Source organism: Pistacia vera, unplaced genomic scaffold (assembly GCF_008641045.1).
Source record: "Pistacia vera cultivar Batoury unplaced genomic scaffold, PisVer_v2 Contig539, whole genome shotgun sequence".
NCBI lineage: Eukaryota > Viridiplantae > Streptophyta > Magnoliopsida > Sapindales > Anacardiaceae > Pistacia > Pistacia vera.
The window spans coordinates 1,176,886-1,194,442 of record NW_022196378.1 but is presented as its reverse complement, the minus strand read 5'-3'; the positions used below and the strand labels follow the sequence as shown (position 1 = coordinate 1,194,442).

Genomic DNA, 17,557 nt, shown 5'->3' with positions numbered 1-17,557 from the left:
TACATTCTTATGTGTTTAAATAATAATTTGTCAAATTTTAATGCATCATTTTAAGTTAAATATGATTACACACTGAGAAATACTTGCAATTAACCATTATCATTGAGTGATCTAATGATAAAAGAGTAAAAAAAAGTTCTATGAACTCCTGAGTTCGAGTCTTTCAAGTATTAATAGGAGTGTTTATTGAAATTCTTACTCATATGGTAGTTCTAAGACCTCCAAAGGATTAGCTGAGATGCGTCCAAACGGTTCGATGATAACAAAAAAATACTTATAATTTTCTCTTTCTTACACTTTTATTTTTCACCCTCACTCCAAAAACAGAGTGAAAAAAATAATTATTTATGAGCATTTCTTCTGTACATTTCATTTGTTTTGACATATAAAGAATAATGGCGGACGGCTTAAGCTTTAGCCTTAGCCCACTTGTTTTGACTTGTTTTGCCTCTGGGACCCAACCCCACGGAGCATCCAACCAAGTATTTCTAAGCTTCATTGTTAAATATTTCCTATGAGATTTAGTGCATCTCGTTAAATTATAGATATAAAAGGAAAAAGACTTTATGGGTAGAGTGTTAGAAACTTTCAAGCTCTGAGCCTGAATTTTCTATCCAGAGGACCTTGGACACATAGAGGCTCCAACGGTTACAAAGGACCAGCTCTTGTCTTATCCGAAATTGCAGCTTTACTTGGCAAATTAGTTTGCAGTTGCACCTAATTTCCTTTGATTTGACCAATTAATTGAATCATAAAGGAAGTATTTGGTGCTATAAGCACGCAACCTCTATTAAAGTAATTATATAAAAGAGCAAAGCTTTCAGAAACGGTATGAATTTGTGGGGCTCCCCACCTCAGCGAAAGGAGCATCTTTGTCAACTATGCAGAAACACCTTTATTCATTTTACTATGTTATCATATTATGTTGTACTTTCATTCTCCAACAATCGAAGCACCTCAAAGAGATGAGCTTCCTGTATCACTTCACAAAGATCATCACCTAGCTGTTAATGGATCCTCTTCTCATCCCTACTTCTTTCTCTGTCACTCGCTCTCCGCCAAGATGGGATTAAACCTTTTACCTTATAAATAACTCTGCTGCTGCAAGGTGTTTGTTTGGAAAATCACGTAGCAACGCAATGTCGTCTGTGCCTGATGGGGTTAAGATTAAGAACAAGGAGCTGCCAAGAATTGGGTTCAAAAAGTCAAGGACCAACTCATCACTTCCTGGAACTTCTCTTGCTTCTTTGGAATCCTTATCCATGCCTCTGGTTTTTCTCTCTCTCTCTCTCTCTCTCTCTCTTTCTCTGACTCTCTTGTTATATTGAAACTTGAGTTGGGGTTAATGGATTTTGGCTTTGTTTTTGGTGATTAACAGGTGCAGGAAGTTGTTTTCTCTGCAGATATTAAGTGTGAGGAGTGTCAGAAAAGAGTAGCTGATATAATGTCAAGATTAAAAGGTACGGCTCTCTTTAGATTTCAATTGCTTTGAGGAGTCTTATCCTAATTACTAGTTGTAAAATCTACATGGTATTCTTCAACTGGCATCTTTTCCTTTCCCTTCACGAAATACAAGGTGGTCCTTGCCGCTTGTCGTTTATAGGCATCACTTTTTAACTCTTTATTTTGCTCTCAATAGTAATTAATCTTTTGTTAACTAACATACAAAAAAGACACTTGCATTTACTCGTCACTTTGAAATTACAGGAAAGCGATCAGGGACTCAAAATACTATGAACATGCTTGTGATTCCATATATCATTTCTGTTTTCAATAAAATTTTTTAATGAAATATGTTCAAAAAGGTCAAAGGAATATACAAGAATAAAGCACTATGAAACAATTTAAGTAATCAATCTTTTCTAATTAAGGTGAACCCTGTTACTGGATTCTGTGTTTCTTACTTCATTATTAATATTTGTATATTATGAGTTAACAAAGACTAATTACTCCATTCCTTGGTGATTAACAATTTGGGTTCCAGCTGGTAATTTGCCATGTTCAGAATAGAGCCAGCCAAGATAATCATCAATTTATTCAGTTGTGAAGATGGAACCCCATTTATTTTTTTGTGTATCAGATTTTAAATTTCACAGGATTTAAGATGCCTGTTCTGAGTTTGGAGTCAACATTCTAATTCTCTCCTTTGTTTGAGCAGAGACAGAGTCCGTGTTGATTAATGTGCTGGAAAAGAAGGTAACACTCACATGTAGATATCCTGGTGTGGTTAAGGTATCCACGAAGCAGGTTGCAACCATACACAGAAACCCTCTTGGCAAAATGGCCACGATCAAGCGAATATTTCGTTCATCCCGCAATTAATAACAGTTCCGATAAGGTCCACCACCATGCCAGAATGTGATTTCTTCAATAAAATTTGTTTTAGGCTGAATTAGCAATGTACATATTACTTTATAGTACTGAATGATAAATCAAATATGTAATTAGCGCTTGATTGTGATTGCAATTTTATGAAATAATTTTCAGAAGAAATACAGAGTAGAAAGTTGGATATGCTTGCTTCACTTTGTTGGGAACTGTCAGGAGATGAAATATATAGTTGAGGACATTCTAACAACGGTAACTAATGCTTAAATTGAATGTAACATAAACCTTTGGAAACAAGAAAGGGTTGCTTGATAATTTAGGCATGAAGTAAATACAATGCATTTATCTGAAGTGATGTTTTGAGATGAACAAACCTTAGTTATCAAGTCAAGAATTAAAAGCCAAACATGACAACCAAAAACCTTTTTCTTGGTCTAAGGGGAATCAGATTCCAGTTTTCAAGGAATGGAGTTTCCAAGAGACAATTCTAAAAGTGGAAATATCACCCCCTGGTCATCTATCATAAACATTCTCCAATTCCAGCATTTTGTTTTTGTACACTTTTTAAAGACTTTCATGTCTTCATTCTCTCCCACATTAAAGAGAAAAGGAGATGAAAGAAGAATCAAACTGGCGATTTAACTCCATATTCTCCAACACCAGCCTTTAAAAGNTTGTTAACTAACATACAAAAAAGACACTTGCATTTACTCGTCACTTTGAAATTACAGGAAAGCGATCAGGGACTCAAAATACTATGAACATGCTTGTGATTCCATATATCATTTCTGTTTTCAATAAAATTTTTTAATGAAATATGTTCAAAAAGGTCAAAGGAATATACAAGAATAAAGCACTATGAAACAATTTAAGTAATCAATCTTTTCTAATTAAGGTGAACCCTGTTACTGGATTCTGTGTTTCTTACTTCATTATTAATATTTGTATATTATGAGTTAACAAAGACTAATTACTCCATTCCTTGGTGATTAACAATTTGGGTTCCAGCTGGTAATTTGCCATGTTCAGAATAGAGCCAGCCAAGATAATCATCAATTTATTCAGTTGTGAAGATGGAACCCCATTTATTTTTTTGTGTATCAGATTTTAAATTTCACAGGATTTAAGATGCCTGTTCTGAGTTTGGAGTCAACATTCTAATTCTCTCCTTTGTTTGAGCAGAGACAGAGTCCGTGTTGATTAATGTGCTGGAAAAGAAGGTAACACTCACATGTAGATATCCTGGTGTGGTTAAGGTATCCACGAAGCAGGTTGCAACCATACACAGAAACCCTCTTGGCAAAATGGCCACGATCAAGCGAATATTTCGTTCATCCCGCAATTAATAACAGTTCCGATAAGGTCCACCACCATGCCAGAATGTGATTTCTTCAATAAAATTTGTTTTAGGCTGAATTAGCAATGTACATATTACTTTATAGTACTGAATGATAAATCAAATATGTAATTAGCGCTTGATTGTGATTGCAATTTTATGAAATAATTTTCAGAAGAAATACAGAGTAGAAAGTTGGATATGCTTGCTTCACTTTGTTGGGAACTGTCAGGAGATGAAATATATAGTTGAGGACATTCTAACAACGGTAACTAATGCTTAAATTGAATGTAACATAAACCTTTGGAAACAAGAAAGGGTTGCTTGATAATTTAGGCATGAAGTAAATACAATGCATTTATCTGAAGTGATGTTTTGAGATGAACAAACCTTAGTTATCAAGTCAAGAATTAAAAGCCAAACATGACAACCAAAAACCTTTTTCTTGGTCTAAGGGGAATCAGATTCCAATTTTCAAGGAATAGAGTTTCCAAGAGACAATTCTAAAAGTAGAAATATCACCCCCTGGTCATCTATCATAAACATTCTCCAATTCCAGCATTTTGTTTTTCTACACTTTTGAGTTTCATGTCTTCATTCTCTCCCACATTAAAGAGAAAAGGAGATGAAAGAAGAATCAAACAGGCGATTTAACCCCATATTCTCCAACACCAGCCTTTAAAAGCAAAATCAAAAGCAGAGAATAGAAGAGAGAGGCCGTCAAATCAAATAATCATTTTTACAGATTCTTTTATTCTCAAGCTCATGCAGGAAAAGACAAGTTCAATATTTACACCTTTTTTTTTCTGGTCTTTGTCACGAGATAGCGAAAAGGAATTCCTTTGTTTTTTTGGTTTAATGTGACAAACTAATAACTTTTTATGTAAAATTGCAGATTTGTTGCATGGTGATGAGACTTAACCTAGACTGCAATGGTTGCTGCAGGAAAATGAGGAGAATTCTTCTGAACATGAAAGGTAAGATTTTTTCACTCATTTAAAGTTTCAGCTCATACATAAATTCAGTTGTTCTATAACCTGTTTATTTCATATATTGAAGAGGTAGAGTCGCATGCAATGGACAAGCAGCAATGCAAAATAATGGTTTGTGGAAGATTTAGGCCATCAGATGTGGCGATAAAAGTAAGAAAGAAGATGAACCGTAGAGTTGAAATACTGGAAATCCAAGAAGTTAATGAGGGAAACGAGCAATAGATCAATCGAAACCCTTGATCACTGATGGTCATGTTTGTGCCATCTTATAATAAAAGCCAGTCACAGCATTTCCTTTGAAATTAAGCCTAGCAGTCATTGGTTTTGCATGCAAGATTGGAGACAACATGGTCTTTGATTAAAAAGAAAATCAGGAATTGATTTCTATAATTCAATTATAATGAAGATAGAGATATAGGAAGCAGTTAGATATGTGATTTCTATTAGAAATAGTTTAATCTTTAGGAAGCTGTCAAGAATTGTATAGAGATCAAGATGATTGCTCTTCAGATTTCAGAAAACTAATATTATAATTGGTGTATAATATAAAATGCACATATATACATTGTAGATATATGATATCGTTATCAGTCTCCATTATTCCACTATTTATTCATTCAATGCGGGAAAGATAATGTTAAGTTACCTTTCCCCTTCAGTTATATCAATCAATAGAAGCAAATAACCACTCTTACATGACCGACAGTTTCAAGATCTCGAAAGATTAGTTGAGATACGCATAAATTGATCGAACACCTCTAATGTTAGAAAAAAAATAAATCAATAGAATTCCACCGTACATATATATATACACATAAAAGAGTAAGTGTCTTCAATACAATTACGTAAAAACTAAATAATAAATATAGCTTGTAATTTCGCCGCTACTGAAATCGTATTTCTCTTTTTATTATTGGCTCCTCGAATGTTTTAAAGAGAAAATCTAGATTATCACCATGATGCCACATTATTCTAAGTATTTAAATTTGTTATATGTATGGTTAGGTTATTGTAACACAAAATTTTGACACATATTTGTGATATAAATTCATAGCAATTGATTTAATATAATCTAACGGACGTAGATTCGGACCATGATCCTTTGATGATATGAATAGGTACATAATTAGCTGTTCATAAAAAAAATATATTAAAAAAACCTCATTACCGTACATTATCATTCATGAAAGGTTGTTATGAGCCAAGATACTAATAGATATGTATCACACGTATTGTTGATAACTTCTTTTAATGAAACTATTAAAAAAAAAGTTGAGATTAATCATAAATCACTTTTTCGGAAAAATAATTAATTAATTAATTTTTTTTTTTACAAAAACCTTCAATTATCACCAAAAAAAAATAAAAACTAATTAATTGTATCCACTTTCACCCTTTAAAATTCATGTCAATTGGTTATTTAAAGGAGTTAAGTATCTATAGCTCCGTTTGACTTATTATTTCTACCCATATTTCCAATCTTATTTTCAAAATACTTGTTTGTTTTGTTATTTGAGAAATATTAGTATATTTTTAAATTATTTTAGACCCCTTAAGTTTATTAATTTCATTAAATACCCCTAAAAAAGTTTAAAAATTAACAAAAACACCCCCACCCACCCATACTTACCAGATTCCGATAACTACTGTCGGTGGTGGCCAGAATCTGTCACAACGACCTGCAAACGACCGGAACTGGCTGATAATTCACCGATCTGACATTTTCTGATCAGATCTGGCCGTCAACGACGACCAAAGAAATGGCCGTTGTTGACGGTTAACGACAATCATATCTTTGGTCGTCAAGACTTTTGCGGCCGTAGACGACCAGATCTGGCCGGAAAAGGCCATATCGATGCCCTACCAGTTAGATCCGATTGGTTTGCGTTGAAACGCCATTTTCTTGTCAGATTTCAACGGTGATGCCCAGAATCTGGCACTGTGGGTGGGTGGAGGTGTTTTTGTCATTTTACAATTTTTTATATATTGACATGTTTAGTTAAATTAGCAAACCTAGGGGTTTTTTTTGTAAATTTTTAAATTTTACCTCTTATTATTCCTCTATTCAACTACCCAATATTATTTCTAAATCCGATCCAAAATAATAAAACAAATGACACCATAATACAATCAACTTTGGCCTCTGCAGATGAAAACACCTAAACGTGGGAGAAAAAAAATTATGGCTGCTTCAATTATTGCACGTGTAATATCAGATGACCTAATTACAATACCTGGATTGACACGTGCGGATAAGGTGCTGGCCCAAATTGGAAAATCTACATCCCAAATCCGGAGTCATATTAGTTAGCCCCAACACGAAACTCACTCGGTGATATTCGCGAATCACGATTTGCAAATTCACTCTGTTCTTTCTTTCGCTCTCTCACCCCCAAAATTTATTTTCAAAAAAAACCCTAGCCCTAGATTTTTTACAAATTCAATCCAATGGGCAGCGACCAAGACACCCAACGCAAGCACCGTCGATCCACCTCTGATGATGAAGCCGAGAAGTCCTCTAAACGACATAAACATCGTCATCATCACCACCGTCACCGTCACCACCGAAGCAGGAGGCACGAAGACGAAACCAATCGCGGAGGCGATGACGTGGCTCCTTCTGTTCCGGTCATTAATAGTTCTGGAATTGATGATGACGTGGAGGAAGGAGAGATTCTTGAAGAGGACAATTTTGAAACCAAGAAATTGGATTCTTCTGAAATTAAGGCCGTTGATTTACTTGATGGAGTCGACCCTCGAATTCCGGTGTGTTCTGATTAACTTTAAGCTGTTCAATATTTATTGGTTAATTTTGTCATTGTTGATAGTTTTTTTTTTTTTTTTTCTGTTTGGTTGCCGAGAAAATTGTAAGAATTAAAGTAATTTTGAACTTATTAGAATTTTAATTTTTTTCTTGCTTGCTTAAACAGCGAATTTTATTGGAATTCAATTTTTTTTTTTTTGGTCTCTTTTTTTAATTTCAAATGTTCTGTTTTCTTTTGAACTACTCTCGGTAACCAAACAGAGGTTCATAGTGTTTTCTAGTTTGATTCATGGAATTCAATGATGAGTTTTTGGTTTGTGAGAGCTTCTTTAGAGTACCTGAGTGAGTGTCTAATGTATACAAAAGAATCTGCTTGAGTGAATTGCAAAAGAAGTTTCCCCTAGGCGTTTCAATGGAGACTGATGGCTTACTATTGATTTGTAAGAGCTGGTTACATGTTTTTATTTATATCTTCTGCATTCACTACATATGTTTTTATTCTTGTTTATCTTACTTTTAAACTTCAATGCATTGTAAGTGCATTGCTTAAATACTTTTGACAATGGTTTGTAGGGAGTTGGTGAGTTTGATCATGTGAAAGAGACTCCACAGAATAAGATTGATGACAATCTGATTGCTAATTCTGGCATTAGTGAAAAGGTTCACAATGATCATCATGTCAATGGGGATTTTCCTCGTGAATATAGAAAAGATATTGATAGACGGCCAAGGGAATCTGTTTCTCCTTCACGAAAAAGCAGAAAGCAGAAGAATTATCTTGACACCGATGGAATGCAAGATGATGTTAGCAAATTAAGGGAGAGGAGAAAATCATCGTCCCCTGAAAGCTCAGTGGACGGGCATAAGCTGGTGGTGCGCTCACCATCACGTGATAGATCTAATGATGATTTTCATGCTAGGAGGAGAAGGTCAAGGTCGCGTGATCTTGCTTTGGAAAGATCTCGTTCCCTAAGCATAATGGAAGAAGAAGCTGTCATTAAAAGAAGGCGCTGTCATGAACGGGATCTGAACGACTTTGAAGACGATAGGGTTATTCAACGCAGTAGGAATGAGAGACATGGTACTAGGGATTTAGTGAGGGATGAGGAAAGGGAGCACAGTAGTAGTTACAGCAGCAGACACATTGGCAGAGAGGATAGCCATCGCAGTCGGGAGATACACAGAGAGAGGAGTTGGGAGAGGGAGATGGAAAAGGAGCGGAGAAGGGAGAAGGAACGAGAAAGCAGCAGGAATATGGAAATAAACAGGGAACGGAGAAGAGACAAAGAACGAGAGAGAAGTAGGGACAGGGAAATATACAGCGTAAGGGAGGAACGAGGTAGTGGCAGGTATGAGGAGGTGGATCGGGGTAGGAAAAGGGAGAAGGAAAGAGATAGGAGCAGAGATAGAACCAGGGTCAGTGATAGAGACATAGATAGACATAGGGAAAGGGGGAGAGATAAGGACACGTTCAGACTTAGGGATCATATCTTGGAGAGGGAGAGGGAGAGACGGAGTGATAGAAGTCGAGATAAAGCTGGAGATATTGAGATTGGTAGGATGAAGTATGGAAGTTTTGATGACAATTATGGAAACCGAGATAGGTTTAAACATTCTAGGCACTCGACTCATGATGATGATAAAGGACATTTTCGTGATAGAACAAGAAGGGATGATCCAGCCAAGGTTCATAGCTCTAACAGTCATTATTTGGAAGGAGGTAATGATGGAAAAACAAGAGATGAAGATGACGAAGATGATTTTGAGGAAAGGGTTGCCTTGAAGCTTGTTGAACAAGAAGAAGAAGATCTTGAAAGAATTAAGGAGGAGAGTAGAAAGCGAAGGCAAGCCATCCTAGAAAAATACAAGAATCAGCAGTTACTGCAGCATAGTGAGTCTAATTTGGCTGATGTAGAAAAAGATAAAAAGTCTTTGGAGCATCCTGGTCTATCGACTGGTGTTGATAATAATTTTCCGGATAATCATAATGGTAAAAGTAATGGAGTTGATGGCTATGTTGATGAGCGGTTATTTTCTGTGAGGAAATCACCTCTGCAAAATGGAATTGCTGCTCCTGAAGGAACTTCTGGTCCTGGGGGGCTTGGAGACGGTACACCTAAGGTGTGTCCATTCTCTCTGATTGTTGTATGTTTTGCAATGAAAGTACTAAATTGTCTGTTTGACATGCAATAATTATTTTTTTCAACCTTTATGCTGTTGCTAATTTGATAGTTCTTTATAATTTATGCAGAGTGAGACATCAGACCTTGTGTTTTGTGATGATATATTTGGAGAGACTCCTACTGGAGTTCGTAAATCGGTAAGATTAATGGTTACTTGCTATGTTTCTCTTCTTAATTTTTTCCTCCTTATATTTGACGATGATTGGATATATTTAGGTGCAGCTTTCGATGTTATGTATTTTGGTAGCAGAGTAGTGGTCTGGTCGTGTTGTTCATTTTTGGCTATTTGTATATCATCTTCACTCTTTTTTATATTTGTGTCATTAAAAAATTTGACCTTTTTTTCCTGTCTCTTTAATTTAATTCAACTAGTTCTACTGAAACCTTGGGGTGATTTAGAGAATTCATTCTCTGTGAAGAACTGAATGGGATACCCTTTTTTGCCTGTTATTGGTAGCCTCAAATTGTTTTCCATCCTTTATTTATTAATTTTTTATGCTTTGTGATTGTATGAATGTGTTTTTTATTATTAGTTTATTGTACTTGATCATGCGAGGTTTCAATCATGCTATGATTTATATTTGATAGGTTAGTTACTTTAAAATCAATTTTTTTTCCTTCCTTGTTGAAGATTATTTGGGCTTGTAGTGCTTCACTGATGTATTTATGTTTTATTTATTGAAGGGTAAAGCTGAAGGTTCAAAAATTATAAGGAGTGGCCTTCATGACAACTGGGATGATGCAGAAGGGTACTATAGTAAGTTCTAACATCTTTTATTTTATTTTCAATTGTATGTCTCTGGAGAGTTGATGCCAACTTTTAGTAAGCTCGCTAGTGTCTTACTTAACCATCTAAGCTCCATTATAAACTGTGATTTCCTTCTGATTCATACAATTTGTAGTCTTTTTTTCCTTTTAGTTGTTTTAAACAAAGAATTTTTGAGTCAAGCTACTGCCAAGCAGATTCTGTGTATTTCATTCATTTACTTTTGATCTTAGCCTGGGAAAGTCATGGTGCTTGACCAATTTTTAAATTTTCTTCTTCCTTTTGTAAAAGTTTTTTTTTTGGCATTGTTCTCCGATTCCCCTGGAAGTGAAAATAGTGCTAAAAACAAATTTTAAATTATTATTATATTTAATTTATCCTTTCTAAATGGGAACTGGTTTATAAGAATGTGCTCTCTCTCCTGGACAAACTGGAAACATTGGGATTGAATGTGTGCCTTAGGCTATTGCTTAAATTTTGTGATTTTTGTTTTCCTCTAGTTGTTCTTCTGTCTTATGTTGTTAAATTTCTCCTACAAGGCCATCGATTTGGTGAATTACTTGATGGACGGTATGAAGTCACTGCTGCTCATGGGAAAGGTGTTTTCTCCACTGTAGTACGTGCAAAGGATCTTAAAGCTGGTATTGGTGAACCTGAAGAAGTGGCCATAAAAATTATACGCAATAATGAAACAATGTAAATTATCATATTATCACATGCAAATTTGATACTGTGTGCTCCTTTTCCTATGGTTTTATCCTGTTCTGATGCTCTGAATACTTGTATATGACAGGAACAAGGCTGGTCAGACAGAGGTTCAGATATTAAAGAAATTGGCAGGTGCAGATCCAGAGAATAAGCGTCACTGCGTCCGCTTTATTTCAAATTTTAAGTACAGGAATCATCTTTGTTTAGTTTTTGAATCTCTTCATATGAATCTGCGTGAGGTTTTAAAGAAGTTTGGCCGCAATATTGGGCTTAAACTTACTGCTGTGAGAGCATATGGAAAACAACTTTTTATTGCCTTAAAGCATCTCAAAAACTGTGGCGTTCTTCATTGTGATATAAAGCCCGATAACATGTTGGTAGGTACTCTTTTATGGTTTGGTTGCTCTTTGATAAACTTTGCATCATCATCTAAAATATTCCATTGTTGAGTCAGGTAAACGAGGCAAAGAATGTGTTGAAGCTTTGTGATTTTGGTAATGCCATGTTTGCTGGTAAAAATGAAATTACGCCTTACCTTGTCAGCCGATTTTATCGTGCCCCTGAGATAAGTAAGTTCTGGCATTATCTATTTTGTTGGCTGTTTGAAATGATGAATAAGGTCCTTGTTGGCTGTTCAGTATGTTGTATTTGTTGCAGATAGTGCTTTCTGTTGAGAAATATATCTTTTAGTCATTCTATGTGGTTCTTTTGCAGTTCTTGGTTTGCCTTATGATCATCCGCTGGATATCTGGTCTGTTGGATGCTGTTTGTATGAGCTTTATACTGGAAAGGTTCTTTTCCCAGGTGCTACAAACAATGACATGCTACGCCTTCATATGGAGTTGAAAGGTCCCTTTCCTAAAAAGATGCTACGTAAGGTAAGATAAGTGTATATAATCTGAAACTTATTTCTTTGTCATTGAGTTTTTTTTTTTCGTATAAATTTTGAGGTTTCGACATATATGTTCAGTACTAATGGAAGTTTAAGACATATTTTACTCTAGTATTGCTTGTGTACATTCTTTCTATCAGCAATTGAGAGGCTACATTATCTTCTTGTACTGATATCATTTTTTTCCTGGGTTTTCTCTTTCCAGGGAGCATTTACAGAGCAACACTTTGATCAGGATTTGAATTTTCATGCTACAGAAGAGGATCCTGTTACTAAAAAGGTATGTATACGATTTTCCCTATTTGCTTAGGTATTTACTTTTATTGATGAGTTTTCTAGGTATTACAGTTTTCTCTCATGTTGATGAAGCATTTAATTCTGCATTTGTAGACTATAAAGAGGATGATTTTTAATATAAAGCCAAAAGATATTGGATCAATTGTTACAACCTCTCCTGGTGAGGATCCCAAGATGTTAAACAATTTTAAAGATCTTCTGGAAAAGATTTTTGTGTTGGATCCAGAGAAGAGGATGACAGTAGCACAGGCTTTGGCTCATCCATTCATCTCGGGCAAGTGAACCATGTTGCTGATTTTATGACTCCAGAAATGCTGTTGAACTAGATATTTGTACATTATGACCTAATTCATATTTAGATATCTAATCATTGGGCATTATTTGTCTTTATCTTCTCTGTGCTGGCATATAAGCTTTGAACACAGTGTGGCATGGTTGAAGTCAAAGGGGGTGATGTTGGTCAGGAGTACTCTTTTCTGGCGGTTCTTTCAGTGGAATGTACTGTTTCTATTGTAAGACAACTAGCCAAAGGCGTTTTTTCCTCTGTAGTCATTCTTGATTGTGGCTATTGTGAAACTTCATTATATCTAACTTTTTTGTCTCATCATAATTACGTTTGTATTTTGATACGGCTTCTGCATTTCAATTTGTGGAAATCAATAAAAGTTGAAAGAAACATCTCATGTCGTATGAGTTAATAAAAGATGTTTGTTTCTTTGAGAATTCTGCGGGAGAGGGCAAGGAGAAATTTCTTTTTCTGAACTTCAATAGTTCACTCTCACGTCACTTGCATAATATATTGTCAGTATCAATTTATAGTTATTGGGCTTACAATCCTGTTTTCCACTTTTATTGTCTACTTTATTATTTAAATCTTTGGGTGCTGGAGAGTCTAATTCAGTTTTTCATCCAGGATATCTGCCACTGCTTTGAGGCAATCCTCCAGTGCTTAAATGCTTAAAAGGCACCCAGGAAAGGTATCTTGGTTTGTTTATTGGGAGCTTGTTGTGACACCATTAAAAGTACATGTCATGATACTATTGCAATGTTAGTGATTCGAAGATTAGTTATTGGGATCAGAAGGAAAACTTACACTAGTTATCTAGAAAGGTTTCGTTTTAATGCAAATAATGGTACTAACATTATGTTTTCACTTCTCTGGTTTTATCTTGTGTATTGGATGTGATAGACATTATATTTTGACATGTATTATTTCTTGTTTTTCTTCTTTTAATGGAGAGAGATTGTTGGTTGGCATGTACTGTGTGCTTGAGTGCTATCTGTGTTGTGTTTTTTTTTTTTTTTTTTTTTTTTTAAACCCCTTCTAGTTAAGTTCACGTCCTAATGAATTTTGCATTACATCTGATCCATGATCTGGTCATTCTGGAGGAACTTGCACTGGAGGTGTTTGGCTGCAGCTTGAAGTGAAAGAATATTTCAGTGAGTATCTGAATCATAAATCTCTTGCACTTATGTTATAGAAATCTTAAAAGGCAATTGACTTTGCACCTCATACGAAAGATCAATGTTTTGATTTAAGTCTTTTTTTCTTCCCTTTTACAGGTGCAGCCCTGTGCTTCTGAAGCTCCTGTAAGTATTTTCAAATATTACCCCCAGCTTTGCCCATTTTAATTTCATCTATTGTCATTGATGTTAGATTTTATATATTTACACTAATCCTTGTACAACATGTTCTGTTATAAGCGATTTGCATGGACTGCATATTGTGATGTTTACAACTTTTCCATGCTTGTGGGTGGGGTTTTTTTTCTGAAGGCAAGAAACATTTCTTCTGATAATCCTTTTGGGTTGATTTGTAAACTTTAAGGTATAAGTCTCTAGGTACTTGACTGGTATTCCATAGCACGACGAAAGAGTGAAAAGAGGATGGAACCCAAGGATGCTTAAAAATTAGAAATTCTGGACCAACAGAAAACTGGTGAACTTAGGAATTTAAGAATTTACAAGACCATTGTGAAGATGCTGTAATGGAACCTCAAGGATATCTGAAAAGTATAAATTCAGGTTCATGAACACCCTTCCTTCACCAGCTAGCATAATAAGATTAAGCATGCAGATATGTGTGCATAGAATCTAACAATGCCTAGGGTTTGTGGATATTAGCTCTGTTGCTTCTTGAAATTGCTTCTTTCTTTTATCAAGGAGTCTTGAGTTGTTTTTGAGGCGTGATGCACTAAATTTATTAGTTATCCTAATAATTATTCACATGAGTCTGTTTTTAGGTTGTGGTGTTCTCTAGTATAAAAGTAGTCATACTGTACCAGATGCATAATACACAAGCTAGTGCCTAATACATAGGTATTTTTTTCAAAGCAAAATAAAGTCATACTGGGTCCGTTTTAAGTGTCTTGCACAAATTTTATTAGTTAGCCTTTTTTTTTTCACTGGGTCTGTTTTGAAGTTTGATGTTCTCACTCGAGGATAAGAATAGTCATACTGTGTAGTAGATATATAACACAAAGTTTAGTTAGTGCCTAAATTATATATTTTTTTTCAAAGCAACAAATAAAAATAAAAAAGCAGTTCCATAATACACTTAGAAAATGCGCTTTTCTGAAAGCAATGAACAACGATTTTGCTTTATAGCAAAACGCTAAATTTGTCAAACTCGTGTTTGGAAACCTGAAGGCAAAAGTAAAGACCCTAACCATTCAGTCTCAAAACAATTAGAACAAGCACATTTGAGTCATATGTGAGAGTATATAGGCTTTTACTAGTGTTTGATATATATGCATCTGACTATTCTTTAAAAAAGTTTGGTGGATTGCTTGCACACACATAACAATACTTTAGAACTGCTGGGAGATCTTTGATTGGTGCCTGTTATAACTGGTGTACTTGAGTTGTGCCTTTTTGTTGGCATTTTATAATTATCAGTTGTTTAAAAAAAAAAATAGTTGGATAATATCAGAATGCATAATGACCATTTTTCTAAACTGCATTTTCAGATGAAACATAAATTTTGTGTCTGTACAGAGATCCACAGAGAGAGAGAGAGAGAGAGAGAGAGAGAGAGAGAGAGAGTATGTGGTGCTGGTGTTAACCACTTGTAAACCATCACTAAAGGTTTCACAGATATGCTAAGAGAAATTGTCAACTGCATTGGATATCTTAGTTCTTTTTTGTCTTATGTGTTGCCATTGGGTCAAGACCAATTACAGGTAGAAATGGTTGAGTAGTGGTAACGATTTTAGATCAGTATGCTTTTAATGTTCGACAGAAAGCATGAGACAGCTACTTGGAAATCTAACGAGTAACTGTCACCCATATGCTTTAGTTTTGGGAAGAACCAATTTATTTGGCATGCTGGAGGCTGGCTTGAACACACCACATATAAAATGTCTGATCAAATTTCCAAGGAAATGATATTGGGATTTTTTTCTATATGTTTTGTGGGGAGAGGTTTGCGACGATTTTTTTATATTTTGATAGAAAAAAAATCTCATATTCTTGTATCTTTTTCCTCTACATTTTATTTTTTATTTATTTTATGCCTAAAATTGGTGAAAATCTTTGTGGGTTTCATGTGCCCAGTTTGTTGGACGAATAAAAAGTTTCGTGAGTTGGAATTGATCCTAAATTTTATTTGATTGATAATCTTATTGGTTGACAATGAAAATGAGTTTCGTAATGTAGTTCCGCATTTTTAGACTTTACCTTATAATATATATAAATTTTCTTATATAGTTGACATTTTGTGCATATTATTTTTGTAACAGAATCGTATTTAGATTATCTGGGATATATGAAATCGTCATTCCTCAATTGTTTTACTTATTTCTACACAAAGTTCATAGTATAAGTTTAGTATTACTGTCAACATCTTGTCAGGTTTCCATTTTTGGCTGTTAAGACTTACCAAAAGAGCATAAGCCATGATATTGTTACAATGATATGTTGGGAGGAAAACTTGATTGTGGTGGTTGTATTTTGTAGTGGAGTGAGGTGTCATATATGGAGTAGCAGTTGTTTTAATGCATACATGGTTTTTGGTTTAATCGCCAGTTTTTCAGTGCTTGTGTGCGTAAAACAATCTTTAGTTGTATGATTGGGATTTGTGTGTCGGGTATCTAATTTTCATGTTTTTCCATGTATTTGATGTTTATATATAAAATCTGCAAATGGTAATTCTAATTACCTAAATACAAACGGCTAAGGAAAAAACAAAACGAGAAACGACGGTGTAAACGGAAAGAACTACACTCACTCTCCTACTATATAGACAAACCGTTTTTGAATGGAGGTAAGAATTAACCCTTCCTAGGTCGGTATTTGATAAGAAATGTACGGTTGATCTAGTCTCTACTCTTTTTTTTTTTTATATTCTCTTGCTGCTCTAGCATAAATTAGTTCTCTCGCTTGCCTGGATTAGTGTGCAATTGGATATGTGGATGCCCAGAATTTTATATTTAGACCCATCAGTTACCTATCATGGTTGATGCAGTTTTGGAGTTGATGAAATTGAAAAAAATGTGGTTTGAATTGCATGTATGTGCATAAATGAGAGGTGTGGTTGTGTATTGTTATGTGGTGAATCACTTTGTGAAATATCAGTTGCGTGTTGAACCTTGTGACATAATCCAAGTAATGCTCAAAAAGTCCCAGTGCTTTCTTGGTCTAATCCTCAACATCAAATCATCGTTATTGTCTGGTTTTTGGACCTGCGGAAGCCACGGAACTAACATGGAGGAATGTTAGCTTATATTTAATTGGATGGTACGAGAAGTGTAATTCCAATGCCCCTGAATATGGCAATTCGGAACTGCATTAGCAATTATATATCTGATTGTACGAACTAACTTGACTTCTTGTTGAATTAATGGATTGAAAATAGTGATCTCTTTTCTCGTTTGTTTTAATCTTTTGGTATTTCGCTTATCTGTCAATGGAAGTAAATTATTACCGTATTATTGGGTTTGTGAGTCGTAATAATTGAAAACAATAGTATTCATTAAGTGTTTTATAACCCAATCTGGGGTGAAACCCAGCAAAGTGGCCGGGCCGGGCATTGTTTTAAAAACCGAATCATTCCTTAACCCAATTTTGTTTAACCGGTCTAACATTTCTAAACAATTAATCATGTCATATTTATCATTTATTTTTCTCCCTTCATCACTTTCTTCTTTTTTCTCTTTTTCCATCACTTTTCTTTTCTCTCTCCTCGGTCATTTTCTTCTCTTTTCCATCACTTTTCACTCTTTATCGCAACTATTTTTCTTTCCTCTTCTCTTTCTCTCCTCTTCTGTTTCTTCTTCCCCCTCCTTTTACTT

The 17,557-nt window shown here is 34.9% G+C and overlaps 3 protein-coding genes across 6 annotated transcripts; all 3 read left to right on the top strand.

Moving 5' to 3' along the window:
• The first annotated feature begins 834 nt into the window (after window positions 1-834).
• LOC116107529 lies at window positions 835-2,524 on the top strand. Its single transcript, XM_031393801.1, has 3 exons — window positions 835-1,271; window positions 1,379-1,460; window positions 2,159-2,524. Exons 1-3 carry the CDS (start codon window positions 1,140-1,142, stop codon window positions 2,320-2,322), a joined length of 378 nt encoding a protein of 125 aa, XP_031249661.1. The 5' UTR covers window positions 835-1,139; the 3' UTR covers window positions 2,323-2,524.
• Window positions 2,525-3,033: 509 nt separating this feature from the next.
• Window positions 3,034-5,209, top strand: LOC116107540 (heavy metal-associated isoprenylated plant protein 6). Of its 2 annotated transcripts, none has more exons than XM_031393813.1 (3): window positions 3,034-3,932; window positions 4,560-4,641; window positions 4,724-5,209. In XM_031393813.1, exons 1-3 carry the CDS (start codon window positions 3,900-3,902, stop codon window positions 4,876-4,878), a joined length of 270 nt encoding a protein of 89 aa, XP_031249673.1. In that variant the 5' UTR covers window positions 3,034-3,899; the 3' UTR covers window positions 4,879-5,209. The 2 variants fall into 2 exon arrangements, with proteins under 2 accessions (XP_031249673.1, XP_031249674.1); XM_031393814.1 differs by lacking the exon at window positions 3,034-3,932 and adding an exon at window positions 4,263-4,435.
• Window positions 5,210-6,980: 1,771 nt separating this feature from the next.
• On the top strand, window positions 6,981-15,877 carry LOC116107425 (serine/threonine-protein kinase prpf4B). Of its 3 annotated transcripts, none has more exons than XM_031393700.1 (14): window positions 6,981-7,422; window positions 7,994-9,541; window positions 9,672-9,740; window positions 10,288-10,360; window positions 10,909-11,065; window positions 11,163-11,454; window positions 11,532-11,646; window positions 11,792-11,955; window positions 12,175-12,249; window positions 12,360-12,778; window positions 13,180-13,243; window positions 13,656-13,706; window positions 13,830-13,856; window positions 15,565-15,877. In XM_031393700.1, the coding sequence occupies exons 1-10, from the start codon at window positions 7,105-7,107 to the stop codon at window positions 12,546-12,548; spliced, it is 3,000 nt and encodes a 999-aa protein (XP_031249560.1). In that variant the 5' UTR covers window positions 6,981-7,104; the 3' UTR covers window positions 12,549-12,778; window positions 13,180-13,243; window positions 13,656-13,706; window positions 13,830-13,856; window positions 15,565-15,877. The 3 variants fall into 3 exon arrangements, with proteins under 3 accessions (XP_031249560.1, XP_031249559.1, XP_031249561.1); XM_031393699.1 differs by having other exon boundaries at window positions 15,236-15,877; XM_031393701.1 differs by lacking the exon at window positions 6,981-7,422 and adding an exon at window positions 7,764-7,860 and having other exon boundaries at window positions 15,236-15,877.
• Window positions 15,878-17,557: the final 1,680 nt, after the last annotated feature.